The 15,619-nt window shown below is 38.6% G+C and overlaps 1 protein-coding gene across 3 annotated transcripts in view; it reads left to right on the top strand.

Annotated features, from left to right (window-relative positions):
• Window positions 1-15,619, top strand: part of LOC122793475 (myosin VIIA and Rab interacting protein) — a 2,819,605-nt gene that overhangs the window by 2,386,616 nt on the left and 417,370 nt on the right. For all 3 annotated transcript variants that reach the window (XM_044061523.1, XM_044061522.1, XM_044061521.1), the window contains one exon: window positions 11,072-11,260. In XM_044061523.1, the coding sequence (XP_043917458.1) occupies window positions 11,072-11,260 (189 nt within the window). The remainder of the gene's footprint in view (window positions 1-11,071; window positions 11,261-15,619) is intronic.

Genomic DNA, 15,619 nt, shown 5'->3' with positions numbered 1-15,619 from the left:
AAACTTGGCATCTTATACAGGGCCAAACCGTACCTATCCCATAATGTCAGGCTTGCCACTGCCCGTTCTCACCTGATTTTTTCCCTCCTTTATGGATCTCACATACTCACCAACCTTCGCAAATCAGGCCTATACAAACTAGAATCTTGCCATCACAAAATTGCCAAGTTTGCCTTGAATACCCCACCCTGGACTCACCACTGTGCTGTGCTCTCTCAACTAAAATGGCTTGAACTCCCTAACCTTCTAGCTCTCAACCAGCTATTGATGGTCCACAATATAATTCACCTACCCACTAACTGCCCTGCCCTCTGCAGTCTCATCCAATCCAATCTCAACCCCAGGACCCTCAGATCCTCCAACAAGCTTACACTAAAGGTCACCCAATCTCGAAACTATCATGGAGACTGTCTCTATTCTAATAAAATTACCAAACTATGGAATACTTTCCCAAACACAATTACTAAAAACTCACACCACCTTGAGTTCAGACAACTGCTAATTAACTACCTAGCTAATCATTGAATCTGCTCCTGCCTTACCCCAGGCTAAACCACCTATCCTCACTCTCTCCACTGCCTTCCCATACCAGAATGTCACAACACTACTACTACAATTTCTCCCTGTTCCTCTTCTACCTAAATAATTCTTTTGTATTAACCTCTCCTTGCTACCATCCCAACACTCCTAAGTTAATTTCTTAACTTTCTAGTCAAACAATCCTTTATTGTGTAACACCTTATTTTTGCCTAGACTGACATGTTATTGTAAGTAAGAAATGTATTTAATGTCCTTAAATTTCTGTATGTGAACTAATGCTGTGTTGCTCAAAGAATATATTCTACTATATATTGTATATATTGTACTGTTTTTTGGAGCTTTTCTCCCTGGGTCTCCGCTACAAATGGGCTCGTAGCCCAGTCGGACTTTCCCAGTTAACAAAAGTAATAAATAAATAAATAAATTGTACTTGGTTATTGCTTGCTTGCAGTAAGTACACCACATTTGTAAAACTTAGAGATATCGTCAGCATTCTTGGTGCATCAAAAGCAGCCGTAGACAAGAGTAGACAGTGTTCTAACACGTCTGAAGTTCAAGCACAGTGTAATAGCTGTAGCCACTTACTCATAACATAAACCCATCTGCAATTCAAAGGCTAACAAAACTCTAAAAAAACAATTATGTTTAGGGGACTTCCCAGTGTTTATATAAATAAATACATACATGTATATATATATATATATATATATATATATATATATATATGTGTGTGTGTGTGTTGGCTTGTGTGTATGATACATGTGTGTTTATCTCCCTAGCTCTCACTCCCTCTCCCTCTCCCTCTCTCTCTCTCTCTCTCTATATATATATATATATAATTTATATGGATCTACTTCAGATGATCGAAGTTTTAAAACTTTGAATTTCATATGACCGAGACCATATGATCGAAGTTTCAAAACTTCGAGCACCTGAAAGAAAAAGAAAAACAAAAAAAAATGTCCTGCACATTTTTGCAGGGGGACAAGCCCCCATGCGCCCCCACCCCACACCCCTTCTATTTAAATATACCAACTCCAAGATTGCACTACAGTGAGGACAAGGAAAAATTTCCCATTCCTGTATGGAGATCTCCGTTCAGAATTTTCAGAGTTTTAAAGCTTTGATCATATGGTCTCGGCCATATGAAATTTGATGTTTTAAAACTTCGATCATCTGAAGGGAACCGATTTATATATACACATATGCATACACGCTACCACTGAGGTCACATAGACTTGGAGATAAGGGAAAATTACACACACACACACACATATATATATATATATATATATATATATATATATAAATATAGATATAGGAGTCTACATCTAAATTTCTAGCTTTCAAAACCTCAAATTGCTTTTGGTCGAGACCATAGGATCGAAGTTTTAAAGTTTGAACTATTTAAAAGGAGATCATTGTACAGCACTGAATGGTATATTTACCGTTTTCCTCGCTGTAGTGTTATCTCGGAGTTGGTATATTTACTTATCTGGGATGTGGGGGCTGCAGAGGGGCTTGCCTCCCTGCAAAGACGTAAAAAAATATATTTTTTTGTTTTTATTATTTTCTATTTTTATTTAAATTTTGAACTTTCAAAACTTCGAACTTATCATCTCAACCATAAGCAATTTGAGGTTTTGAAAGTTAAAAATTTAGAAATAGACCCAGATATAAATATAGATATAGATGTATGTATGCATATGCACACCTTCTCCAAATTGTGCATCCCTACAGTAAAGTGAAATATTTGTGGTAAAACATAATGTACCATTCTGAAACACTGGCAACCATACTGAAACAATGGCAAAACTGTGGTGGTGGTGCTGCGGTAGCGTTGTCGCCTCACAGTAAGACGTCCTGTTCAATTCTCAGCTAGAGCGACTTCTGTGTGGAGACATGCGTGACTGGGTATTCCTTCGTTGAAGGTTATGCGTCAGGGCTGGCAACTCGGCATGTAAAAATCTACTGCCAGTCATTAGCGGACCGGAGTTCTGCTGTGGCGACCCCTAACCTGGAAAAAAGCCGAAAGAAACAACAACAACAACTGAAACACTGGCAACATGTGAAAACCTGCTTAATGACCCATATTAGTTTGTCTACATGGATTACTATAAAACCAGTCACTTACTATTCAGTGATCACATTGATAATCACAGATGGTGCAGCTCCCCAGCAAACCTTGTACCTGAGACTGCAGTGTATTCCATTGAACTTTACTTCATTTTGGATAGATTTAGTGAGACATCCATACCCATCTGATTAAATCACAGTGACTAGCTTAACAAACCCCTGCTTTCCACATAAATAGTCCTTCAAATGTACCATTAGGAAATGCAAGGCTGACAATGAACTTGTAGTTGCAACCAGTTCAAAAGACACTCATAAAGCCATCTTTGGTTATGTTAGAAAGATTAGAATTTACCAGTAGTTCTGTAATGAACTTATCTATAACTTCATTGTTGACGAAAAGGATGTTGCTGAGAGTCTTGCAGACAAATTATCTTCAAACGTCTTCCCACATACTTTACCCTCTGCCCTCATTCACTTCATGACTTCCTCCAGAAACCTGGCTTGACCAAGTCCTTTCAATACTTTCCAAAATTAAAAATGTAAGATCCATAGATCCTGATGGCATCCCTGGTCATCTGCTAAGAAGCATTAAGTTACATCTAGCATAAGCCCTCAACCAGCTCTTCAGCCTGCGTCTGTCCATTGGTTATACCCCCTCCCCAGTGCATGGAGAACAGCTGTTGTGTAATTGTGGTTCCCCCTACTGATTCTAGAAATTAGAGACCTATTAGTCTCGTGAGTATCATTTGCAAGACTATGAATGAACAGTTGATATAATAAATACCTATATAGTTGACCTTGTATCACTGGATACACACAAGTTCATCTTTATAAAAAGGCGGGTCATAGATGTTCAATTTGGATGTGCTCTTCAGATGGTTACTGAGCCCACAGACATAGGGCATACAGCCTATGCTACCTATCAGGGCCTTGCCAAGGTCTTTGTCACTATCTCCTGTGATGATATTATTAGTCAATGATCCACAACTGTGCATGGTTATATCAGGATTTACCCACAGTTGGTGTAATAATCTACAACTCTGCATGAGTATAACAGGATTTACCCACGGTTAGTGTAATAATCTATGACTGTGCATGCACATGGGTATATCAGAATTTCCCATGTTTGGTGAAATAATCCATGACTCTGTATGGGTACATCAGGATTTACCCACAGTTGGTGTCATAATCTATGACTGTGCATGGGTACATCAGGATTTACCCATGTTTGGTGTAATAATCCATGACTGTGCATGGGTATATCAGGATTTACCCAAAGTTATTGTGGTTTGATCAAGAGGGGGAAACCTGAGTGATTAAGCAAAGCCAACCATGGGTAAATTCTGATATACCCAGAGACATAAGTGGATTATTGCTACTATACAGTAACATTATTTGAAAAAGAAATTATTTACCTCTCTTAAACAATGAGATTGTATAAGGGCACTTCTGTCTTCTTTCACGTTGTCTTCGCTATATTGATGTACTCTACATGCATGTGGGGCTTACATTCCCATGCTTCCACAGTACATCTGTGCAGGAGAAATGTTGGAGAAATAAGCACATGGTCAGTGCAAAAACATGAGGAAGATCAGGTATGTTTTTGTTGTAGTTTTGCAGAACATACCTCATTTTTCTCATATTGGGTATGTTGTCCATTGCGTGTACCAATAGAAATTTCAGCCGATCAATGGTACTTCAGCAGCTGTAGTTTTTTATATTGGTATATCTTGATTTACAATTGTCACGCTGGTTGGGCTGTCCAATTGGCATCCTGATTTTTGAATAGCGATGAGCTGTTATTATACACCTGACATTAATCCATGTGCAATTCACTGGATAGCTAACTGGCTATCTGACAAAACCCACACTGTTAAGGTTCAGGCTATTTTCTCTAGACATGAAAACATCACCGGTGGTATCCTATACAGATTTATGCTGGACATCTACTTTTTTGGTGTAAACTCTGATGGGAAAGTTTATATCTAGAGACTAAGGCTAACCAAGTTTACTCATGACTGCAAACTTGGGATGGTCATCATATCCCATTAATACATTCAAATACTTGAGCAAGGGCTGGACTAAACAAATGTGTGGCGTGTTAATCATTGTTTTAACCTGAACACTGAGGCATGCAGTATGGTTTCCTTTGCTAAATTTACCATCACCACCATGTACTATATGGATAATATTCCACTTAAATTTGACACAGTCTTAAGAGAACTAGGTACCTGGTTTGATAGCAACATTTCCATTGGCCACTACGTCTCTGTCGTGATTAGAAAATCCTGCATTATGCAACTTATCTTTTATAGTATCTTTTTAAGGACCAGAGAAGTTATAATCCCACTTTAGTCCTCCCTTATTAGGCCCATCATTGATAATAATGCTGCTGGCAGCACAGACCCCATTAAGCAAATAAACCAGTTCAAGAGACCACAGCATTTCCTCAACAGAAAGCTGTTTAGTCATAGCACTCACTACCCTGATGGAGTTAAAGCTCTATCCTCTGCTCAGTCTTGGATAGGCTCCTAATGGATCTATAGACCCATTAGCCTGACCAGCCTTATCTGCAAAACCATGGAACGAATCATCATGGACCTTATTAACAAAGATGCAGGAAATCTCCAAACACTTGACCCTACCTAGTTTGGCTTTGTCAAGGGAAGATCGTGGCTGTTAAACTTGGTGGACTTTTTTGAGACTGTCGCACAAGCCCTAGATGAGGGCAAATCTGTGCATATTGCCTACCTAGACTTAGCCAAAGTCTTTGACACAAGCCCCCACTCAGGCATCAGTGGTAAACTCACCCAGCTGGGTATGAACCCATATATTGTTAGGTGGGTTGCAAACTGTCTCACTGATAGAACTCATACAGTCAAAATAGGGGACTTCACCTCCTCCAGCAGACCCTTAATCAGTAACCACCCCTTTGGCATGGGTGATATTCCTGAAAACTACCACATCAATAGCAATACCCTAAGCACACAGTCATTGGTGAGAGATCCGGGCACACAGTCTCCACAGTAGTAAGAAAGCTATTATATATTGTTCATCTCATAAGTAAGGGCATTGCCTCCAGAAAAAAAACGGTTATAACCTCCCTGTACTCTTCCCTCATCAGGCCATTAATAGAGTACAACGCTCCCTTTGGTGTGTTCCTTTCCAAACACCTGTAGCAATTGAAGAGACCACAAAGTAAATGTCAGGGTCTTCAAGATCTGTTTTATGTGGACAAACTAAAATCATTGTCACTTTACTCTGTGTCATACAGACTGCTCAGAGGTGAGCTGAACTCTGCATATAGAGCAATCTCTGACCCAGCTTTAATGGAAATGCTGCACATTCACAAGTCAAATGGCACATGGGTCACTCGCTCAAAGGACCTTAACCTGGTATGTGACATCAACAGAACTTACTGTAGAGACAGATTTGTCTCACAGAGGTTGCCCCACCTTTCGAACAAGCTTCCTATTCATGTTAAATAAAGCTCCACTTTTGCCCTATTTAAGCATAATTTGGATGACTGGATTGGTAACTGGAAATTCACCCTGAGGGTTATACCTGTGTGCCTCTTGGACAGGGGCAATAGGTGCTGATTTTCGTGTCTGCTTGAACAGAGGTTAAACTTGGCTAGGCTTGTAATGGCCCTGGGGCTGTTAGCCTAGTAACCTCCTCTGATCCAATGATCCTATGATCTCTGCTGTGCTATGAATGGTCCTGCATTCTTAACACCCATCACCAAAATAGAACCTGTGGTAAAGCAAGCACCAAGTCTAGAGATCTAATCTACACCACTACAGTAACAGTGCAGGTGGGTATGAGTGGTACCTAACACAGTGTATCTACATTTCACAAATTTTCATCTGGGGTATGTGGGAATAATATACTTAATGGGGGATAATATCAGTTTCCCGCCAATTTTGTGTGGTATAGATGAGCTTCTCAGTGGCCTTCTTGGCTCTAAGTGTAGTAAGAATCTGTAAACGTATGACTGAAAGGAACACTTAAAACAGTAGTGCTTCTAAACATGCATTTGTATTTAGAGATAGGCCATTGCATATTAGAGCAGTATCAATGTTTTTATAACATAATTTTCATGTGTTCTGTCACTTGGGGATTTCTGGACAACACAGATTTTGTTTCAAAACTGCTTTGATTCAATGTGTACCACTGATACTTATGCTTACCTATGTTCCCAGTCACCTAAACTGTTTTTTATGTTCATGGTTAATTGTTTGTGTAATTTAGTAACACCATCATAAGTTCCTTATATGATTGCTTAATGAAGCTTTCTGTTATCAGTATGATAAAGTCAAAATATACTATTGCATATAGTCTAGATACGTACTCTCATTCTCAGGGCTACTTTTTTTGCTTTAGAAACAATCTACTGGGCAGCAATGTACTAAATATGTTTTACCACAATTTTAATTATCTTTTTGTTCCTCTCAGGCTATTGTTTTAAAGTTTAGATTACATACTGTGATTCCTCTGGCTAGTTCTTTGTCCGGATTCAGGAAGGCTTCCACAAGGTGTGCACAGGGAATACACCTTTTGGCAACCATTTCCAATTCAGAGTCTGCCCTATAACTGTGCTGTAGCATGAAGATGTGCAGCACTGAGGCGGGCTGTCTCTGAGGTCATGCATAGTGCTAATAAGGCAGTCTTGGGGAGCAGCCTATGCTAATTAGCCATGTATGCATGTGTGTATGTGTGTGGCTGCACGTGTCTGTAAATGTGTGATTGCACCTGTCTGGAAGGTCACAGTAGTGGGCTTAGGTAGGGATAGGATGTCTGTGTGTGTGTGTGTGTGTGTGTGTGTGTGTGTGTGTGTGTGTGTGTGTGTGTGTATGTGTATGTGTGTGTGTGTATGAATATGAATGGGTGAGTGCGCCTCTGAGTGTGATTGGGGGGGGGGGGCATGTGCACCTGTGTTTATATGCATGAATATGTGTGTGTGTGTGTGTGTGTGTGTGTGCTGGGGGGGCTGCCACAGCTCCACACTCCTCTAGGCTAACATGCAAATATTGCAATACTGGGGGGTGTGGGAACTAGACCCCCAGGAATAATTCTTTATGCTGTTCCTCCAAGGCACAGAAAAAAATGAATCTTTTGCAGCACAAAAGAGCTCGGTCAGGGAGAACACTAGACACCAGGGATACTCCTTATATTGTGCACTTACGGTACTTAAAGTTATTCAAATCATGTATTCTCAGCACTGAGCATTATAGGGAGAGCACTTTGCACCATCACTAGACATCAGGGATACCTCTACATATCACAGCAAAGTCTTTAACATAAAAAACAAAAAAAAAAAAAAAAAAACATGCAAAGTTTCAAACCCTGCACCTTTTACAAAGAGAGCAGCCCTGAAAGTAGGAATAGGAGCAGCTTAACCTTGAAGTTAGTGTAACAAGGTAGTGTTTTACATTGTATGAAGTGTAATGTTTAGCATTATTCGTGACTATTGATGGTTCATGGGTTACATAGGACAGGGCAGTGTAGGAAGCAGCAGCAGGAGCATTCTGTAAAATCAGGACCAACTGATAGGGATGGAGGTGTGCCTGTGTGTGGGCATGGCTTTGGGACAAAGCTGGGAACAACACTAGATGACACCAAGGAGACATTTTAAACTGTAAGGTGGGCTCACTTAAAAAGTTAAAAGAGCATCACATCTAGCATCATGATGCACTTTGTAAAGTTTAAGAAAATGAAACTCTAATACTGTCATTACTGACTGATTGTAAGGATCTGTGAATTATGAGGGTAGGGACAAAACATAAGAAGATACATCAGGGATGTTTTGTCAGCTCAGGGACAAGCAAAAACTATGTTGATGTATTATGTGCATGTGTGGTTTGAATGTATGAGAGAGTGGATGGGGGTCAATGTCTGTGCCAAAATGATGCATGGGCTGGCAATGTTAAATAACCTACCACAGGAAAGTGCTGTTTTGCACTTGCAGTAGTTACAGTTCAAAGGAATGCAAATTAGTCAATAAAGAGATCTTTCCTTATTTTGACTCATATGTCTCTGAATCAAAAATTCTTACTGCCTGCAGTGGGATTCTTACCGAATTCCTGGGGTAGAGTACAGCACTGTATGTTTTATTCATATACAGGGCCGGATTCCAAAAGGCTTGCTCTCCGTGTAGGTGACCACTTACACTGAGAACAGATAGTTTTGGAATCTGGTCCCTGGTGTAAGGCTGTTTATAGACAGGCCCTACACTGAAGTAAGTCACTTACACTAAGAGCAGCTCTTCTGCAATCTGGCTCATGATGTTTCATTATTATATGTCTCCATTTGTTCATCGTGTTCCTCCTAAACTGAGACTGAAAAATAGTCCACAGGAATCAGTGTCATTCCTAGTTTAAAAAACTAAACTAAAATAAATGGCACACCACAAAAGCCATCAGTCTAATAAAGTTTTTCAAGTAAGTTTAATATGTTCCCAAACCAAAAACCATTGCTAATTTGACAGACTGGTTTCACTTACAAAGCTTTCACAGTGTCAGCTAAAGAAGCATCTAAATGTACTATTATATAAGTACATGAACATCACATGACCTATAATTATTCAAAAAGTTTTTACCCAAATTATAATTAGAAAATTGAATATTTACAAAATATCATATCCAAGCGAATACGTTACAACAGAAGTGTGTGTGTGTGTGTGTGTGTGTGTGTGTGTGTGTGTGTGTGTGTATGTGTATGTGTATATACTTATAGGTTTACTATCAAAATGCTGTATGGCAGTTATGTGAAACCTGGAAGGTCGAAATCATGGTTCCAAGTTTCCATAACGTTATTCCATACATGTTCAAATCCACAACAGTGAATGCTAGTGTGTATTCGCTCATATGAGGTCGACGTTCTGATTGGAGATCGCACTACAGTGACGCTCTAGAAATTTACCCTTTTGCTCACTGTACTGCAGTCTTGGAGTTTGTATGTATAATAAGCAGGGGGTGTGGGGGATGCAGCCCCCACATAGGGAGTGCAGGGGGGCTTGCCCCCCTGCAAAACATTAGTAAGAAAGCAGTAGAAGTCACGGTGCGTTGGGTAATGTCGATAATATTGAATTTCAAATTATCCACATTACCACTTTCCTTCTTTTAATTAAATAGTGTTTTATTTTCAGCTTTTTTTTTCGAGTGTGTCATTACTTGAACAAATGTGTTTTTAAATTTTGATAGTAAACCATATATATATATATATATATATATATATATATATATATATATATATATATATATGAAAATCAAAACCACAATGATCATAATTCATTATAGATGTATATCAAACCAGGTTTCCAAGACAAAAGTCATATGGTCACGACCATATGACTGAAGTTTTGAAACTTCAAATGTTTTGAATGGAGATCTTGGTGCACATCACGGATTGGGAAATTTACTCTTTTCCTCAATGTAGTGCCATCTCAGAGTTGGTATATTTAATTAGCAGGGTGTGTAGTGGGGCTTGCCATACTATCAAAACCTTAAAAATATAATTTTTTTTTTAATGTTCGAAGTTCTGAAACTTCGATTATATGGTCTCAGCCATATGAATTTCGAAGTTTTGGAATTTCAATAATCTAGCATAGATCCCTATAAATATTTATGGGTCTACTTGATATGGCCGAAATTTCAAAATGTCGACTTTCATATGGCCGAGACCATATGATCGACATTTGAAATCTCGACCATACAAGTAAAACACAAAACACAAACTTACCTTAATGCTGTTAGCGGGGGGGATTCACCCCCCCTGCACCCCCTGTGGGGGGCTGCACCCCCCACCCCCCGTAACTTAAATATACCAACTCCGTGATCACACTACAGTGCGGAAGTGGAAATCTTTCCATTCCGCACTGTAGCATGATGCCGGTTCCCCATGGTCGATATTTCAAATGTCGATCATATGGTCTCGGACATATGAATGCCGACATTTTGAAATGTCGACCATTAGAAGGAGACCTATATAGATATATATATAAATATATATAAATATATATATATATATATATATATATTATGTGTGTAAATGTGTAAATTCAAAAGAGTTTTATATGGAAAAATATAATCAAAAGTGTCATTTTATTAAGTCCTGGAGGGTATAAGGAACCCAAAGCAGCCATTCAAAAGGGATCCTTCCTATTCAAAAAATATGCCATTCACTAGGATGCAAGCTATCAAGAATGAACTTGCCAATACTTATACGGTGAATGTTGCTGTACTTTATGTTTTAGAATGTTTACATTAAAGGCTATGTTCCTTTTTCCAATTAAGATCACTAATATGTAGTGGTAGTCTGTGTTTAAAAGTTCTGAATTATTTTTATTTGTAAAGTTTGTATTTTAATGATAACATGAATCACCAGGCCATTATCAAATAGGACATAACTTTTCAGAGTATTTACTCAATGTTTTTGTTTGTCCCCTGAAAAACAGAAGTATTCTGCTGTTTCACTGTGCAACATCTCAACAGAAGTTCTAAAAGTAATCAATGCCACAGAAGAGCTTATAGAGGAAGCTACAGTGCCATCTGATTCGCCATCAGAGACATGTGACAGAAGGGCATTTCCTTTGACTGCAGACCCCGTCATCCTTGATGAACAGCTGACCAAACTGGAGGAAAATGTAAGAACTCACATCATTATTATTTAAACAAGATGCGGTTCTGCTTACTTGTATTTGTGCATGTGGGAATATATTTGTTGAAATTATAATTTAAACAGTCTAAAGGTATACATACACACACACACACACACACACACACACACACACACACACACACACACACACACACACGAAAATGCTTATGCCTGTAGAGAATTTATTCATACTCCAGCAAATGTGAAAGATCTGAGAAGTATCCCATTCAGTGTAACCACTGTCTCTTGTATTTAGTGGGATATCTATGCTATTCCCTTCATCGTTTGTTGTGCAGCTTATAATGTACTACATTTTTCCTTCTTTTAAACACTAACTGGATCTTAAGTTCATTAGAATTTAAGTATGGGGAAAATTAATCTTATTTGCTCGTTTATTGAATTGGTTATGAATAAAAATGTATTTCTCACTCTTTTATACGTTTCTTGTTGAGTGTAATCTGCTCAAGTGTATGTTTTTGAAGAGAGGGTATCCTGGTATCCTTCAGGGTTACTAAATGAAGTAATGTTGGAAGTTATTAACAAGAGAGAATGGGGTTACTGTAAGGCCATTTTATCTGGTGATCATGATTCCATGAGGAACAGCCCTCAAGCTGGGGATGTGATAGATTCCCAGCTATGTGATGTCAATCTGAACTCTAATTGAGTATGAGGATCATTACATAATAAGGGCGGACTAATTTTCAGTCTACATTTATTACTACCGATAATGTAGCCAGTGGACAAGTAGCTGATATTTTACAAAATAACTGGGTGATTTTGGCCTCATGTAATGATATTAGGCAATGCATGAGTGATGGGCCAGTTACTGTGTATAGGAAGGGCCGTTGCCTTAAGGATTTGTTGGATACCCCACACACTGGCCAGCAGGTGGACTCTATGACGAAATGTGGTGTGTGTAACTACTGCTGCTGTATAATGGAAGGGTCATATTTCGACATTAATGGTGTTATGGTAATACCTAATAAGAAATGCTCATGTCAAACGGATAAAGTTGTTTATTGTACCCTGTGTACGGGATGTCCAGTTTTTTATATAGGAAAGACAGAGAGAAGGTTAAAATCCCAAATTTATGAGCATTTGAGGGACATTAGGTTTAAAAAATGACACTAACGCCTTAGCAAAACACTGTAGTAGTTTTGTGGGTCATTCTTTTAGGTTTGTGATTGTTGAATCTTTACTGATAGATCCAAATGGTGGACCTTGGCATTTACAGTTGGAGATACAGGAAGCTTTATGGTAATTAAGAACTAATGCCATGCAGTGGCCTGGCATTAGCGATCACTTGTCCCTAGCATGCGTCTTGAAACTGAAGGCACTAGAAAGATAAACGTTGTAAAATTTAGGTATTGCTGTGAATACAGTATCAGGCTTTTACTGACTTTTGATCTTAGTAACAATCGCTGTGTTCATTAATGTGTATGGTTCTTTGATGTACTTATTTTAACAGTTTTATTATATTAATGCCATGATGTGTATGTCTTTTTGGTGTTAAGTTAGTTCTATTGGTGGATTGGAGTGAGGTGGTGCTATTTAAGTGCAGATTCCCTGGCTGTTATTTTAACTTGATAAAGTCGCTGAATGGTCAGAGATGAAAGCGCTTGTTGAATTTTTTTGATTTTACAATTACAATTGTTTTTATCCATTAAAGTATGTTTTCCATTCATTTGGAGTTTTTCCTGCTTCCAGAGGCTTATTTTATGTTTATTGGTTTGGTGTTTCTTTTTAAAGTTTGTTGTTTGTGTTGGGATGGCTTCTGAGTCTCAGGGAACAGATTCTCAGCAATTGCTGTTCTCTCAATCATTTGGCCAGTCCATTGTGAGTTTAACGGATCATTTGTAACAATTGTCCCAAAAACTGGACCGAATTAAATGCTGGCAGATGCTGACGTCACCAGCGAACGTTAGAAATGTGAATCAGGAAGTGGTTTAGGCCAGGGAGAGCAGTGATAGCTCCGTGCAACAGCTCCTCAACAATGTAGAGCTTAATGTCAACCAGGAGGTGCGGAATGTTGGCAATCAGCGTGGTTTAAATCGTGTAAGTGGAGGTAATCAGAATGAAGCCATTATAGTGAATGAATGGCTTAGACATAATGTAGTGTTTACTGTCAGTGAGCCTGTAAGTACTGTAAGTTACCTTGATAACTTAAAACAACTTGATTATTTATTGCTAAAGATTAAAAAATTACAGTTGGACAATACTGGTTTTAAAGAATGTCTTAAATTGAGATTAGTGCCAAAGGGGTTACGCATGTGGGGATTCCCAAAAGGCCTGCTGGCTGATTCATTGCTTCATAAAGAACTTTTGTCACTGTTTGACATGCATGGTGCCGAATACATGGAGCTTGTGGTTAAACACAATGAAATGTTGATAACTACTTTAATAAGGGAAGCAACTGACTTGGACAAAATAATTGTTGAGGATGTTGTACATGAAAGTAACGTTTTTGAATACAACTATATTTTTAAGAGCACTGAGCACCAGATCAATAATATTAAGAATAGAAAGTTAAAAAAGATCGAAAGGGACAGAACCGACTACAATAATCGTACTGCCTCTCCGAACCTCCCAGATCTCAGACTTGGGGCCGTGCTTTTACTTTTGGCCCAATGATGGATGATAATAATGATGAGGCTTTTTTAGATGAAGAGAATCTTCCCCCATTGAGGAGATCCAAGAGACTCAGGGACAGAAACAACAGGGAGGGTCATTTACAAGGAGCCCACCCTGGGAATCAAGGTCTGGGTGGACATTCATACCATCAGAGCGGGAATTGGAGAATGGGGTTTCGGGGTCGGAATTGAAATTTGAAGGGGATACTGGTAATCAGTGTTCTGTTGTGAACAATTCTGAAAAGGACTTTAAGGTGTTTAATGTTTTCTCCTTATGTATTGATGTAACTGACTGTGACCTTTTATCCAAAGGTATGACCTTTGTACCCACAAAGGATTGTGATGTGGCTATGACTTTGGTGGACTTAAAACATTATTTGAGGAAGTTGAATTTGAACTTAATGTTTCATTCTGTTGAAAGTGTCAGCAACCCATTACATATTTCTAGCACATTTTACCCCCCCCCACTACACCCTTCATTACAGATTTTTGAGAAGCTGTGCAAAATTGATATAAGGAATGTATCCAAGCACAGGTTTATATCTAATTTAACTAGGAGTGAATCTGAGGAGTTGGCCAAGTTGAGGGCTAATTGTAATGTGAAAATCATTAAACCCAATAAAGGGGGGGGCATCGTTGTGATGAACACAGGTGATTATAATGTTAGGATGAAGAAACTGTTGGGAAGTGACTCGTATAGAAAAATCTCCTTGAACGAACTGAATGGATCTTATAGGAAAATCAGAAATTAACTTAATGATGTGCTCATTGAAGGTTCTATCTCTATAGATGAGTTGAATTATCTTTCTGTTCCTCATCCTAGAATTCCATGCATTTTTAGATTACCAAAGATGTATAAGAGACTGTCAAATCCTCCCATGCGTCCTGTTGTGGATGGCCGGGGACATATAACCTCTATCCCCTTGCAAAAGTTTTGGACATTAAGCTTAAATCAGTATTGTCTAATGAAATAAATATGTGCAGGGGACTCTTGAGATTTTTTGAGTAGGATTAACAATTTTGATTTTTTAGAGACAGGTTTGTTCATCACAATCAATGTAAAAGATCTTTATACTGTCATTCCCCATGATTTAGGGTTGGAATGAGTTCGCGACTACTTGACTGATAAAGGTATCCCCCAGCCGACTATCAATTTATATGAGCATCTGTTTGATTTGGTGTTGAAAAATAACTATATTTTCCTTGATAATGAGTTGTTTCTTCAAGTGGAGAGGGCGGCCATGAGCTTACCTTGTGGTGGCCTTTTTGTGAATATGGTAATGTTGCAGTGGGAGAAAAAGTGTTTATATAATTCGAATTTCTTTATCCACTGCAAAACCTATATTCGCTTTTTGGATGATAATTTCATTTTTTGGGATGGTCTGACCGACTTGATAACTGATTTTCTGGCTTACATTAATGAGTCAACTCCTTTTCTGTAATTTACCCACCAGGTGAACCAGGCTGAGATTTCATACTTGATGAGAGACTAGTGAAGGATAATAGTTTGCATTTGTTTATTTCAGAAATTCTTCGTAAAGAAACTTACTCCAACAATTTTTTGCACATAGCTCTCATCCCTTCAAACTGAAAAGGGCTATTGTGAAGGGTCAATTTGTGAGAGCAACCTGCATGGTCTAGCTCTTTGATGCATTTCTTGTTGAATGTGATTTGCTCAAGGGTATGTTTTTGAAGAGAGGGTATCCTTTGGGATT

The sequence above is a fragment of the Protopterus annectens genome, chromosome 2.part0 (assembly GCF_019279795.1).
Source record: "Protopterus annectens isolate FY-2018-M chromosome 2.part0, PAN1.0, whole genome shotgun sequence".
NCBI lineage: Eukaryota > Metazoa > Chordata > Ceratodontiformes > Protopteridae > Protopterus > Protopterus annectens.
The sequence above is the reverse complement of the archived record's forward strand: the minus strand, read 5'-3'. Positions and strand labels throughout refer to the sequence as shown.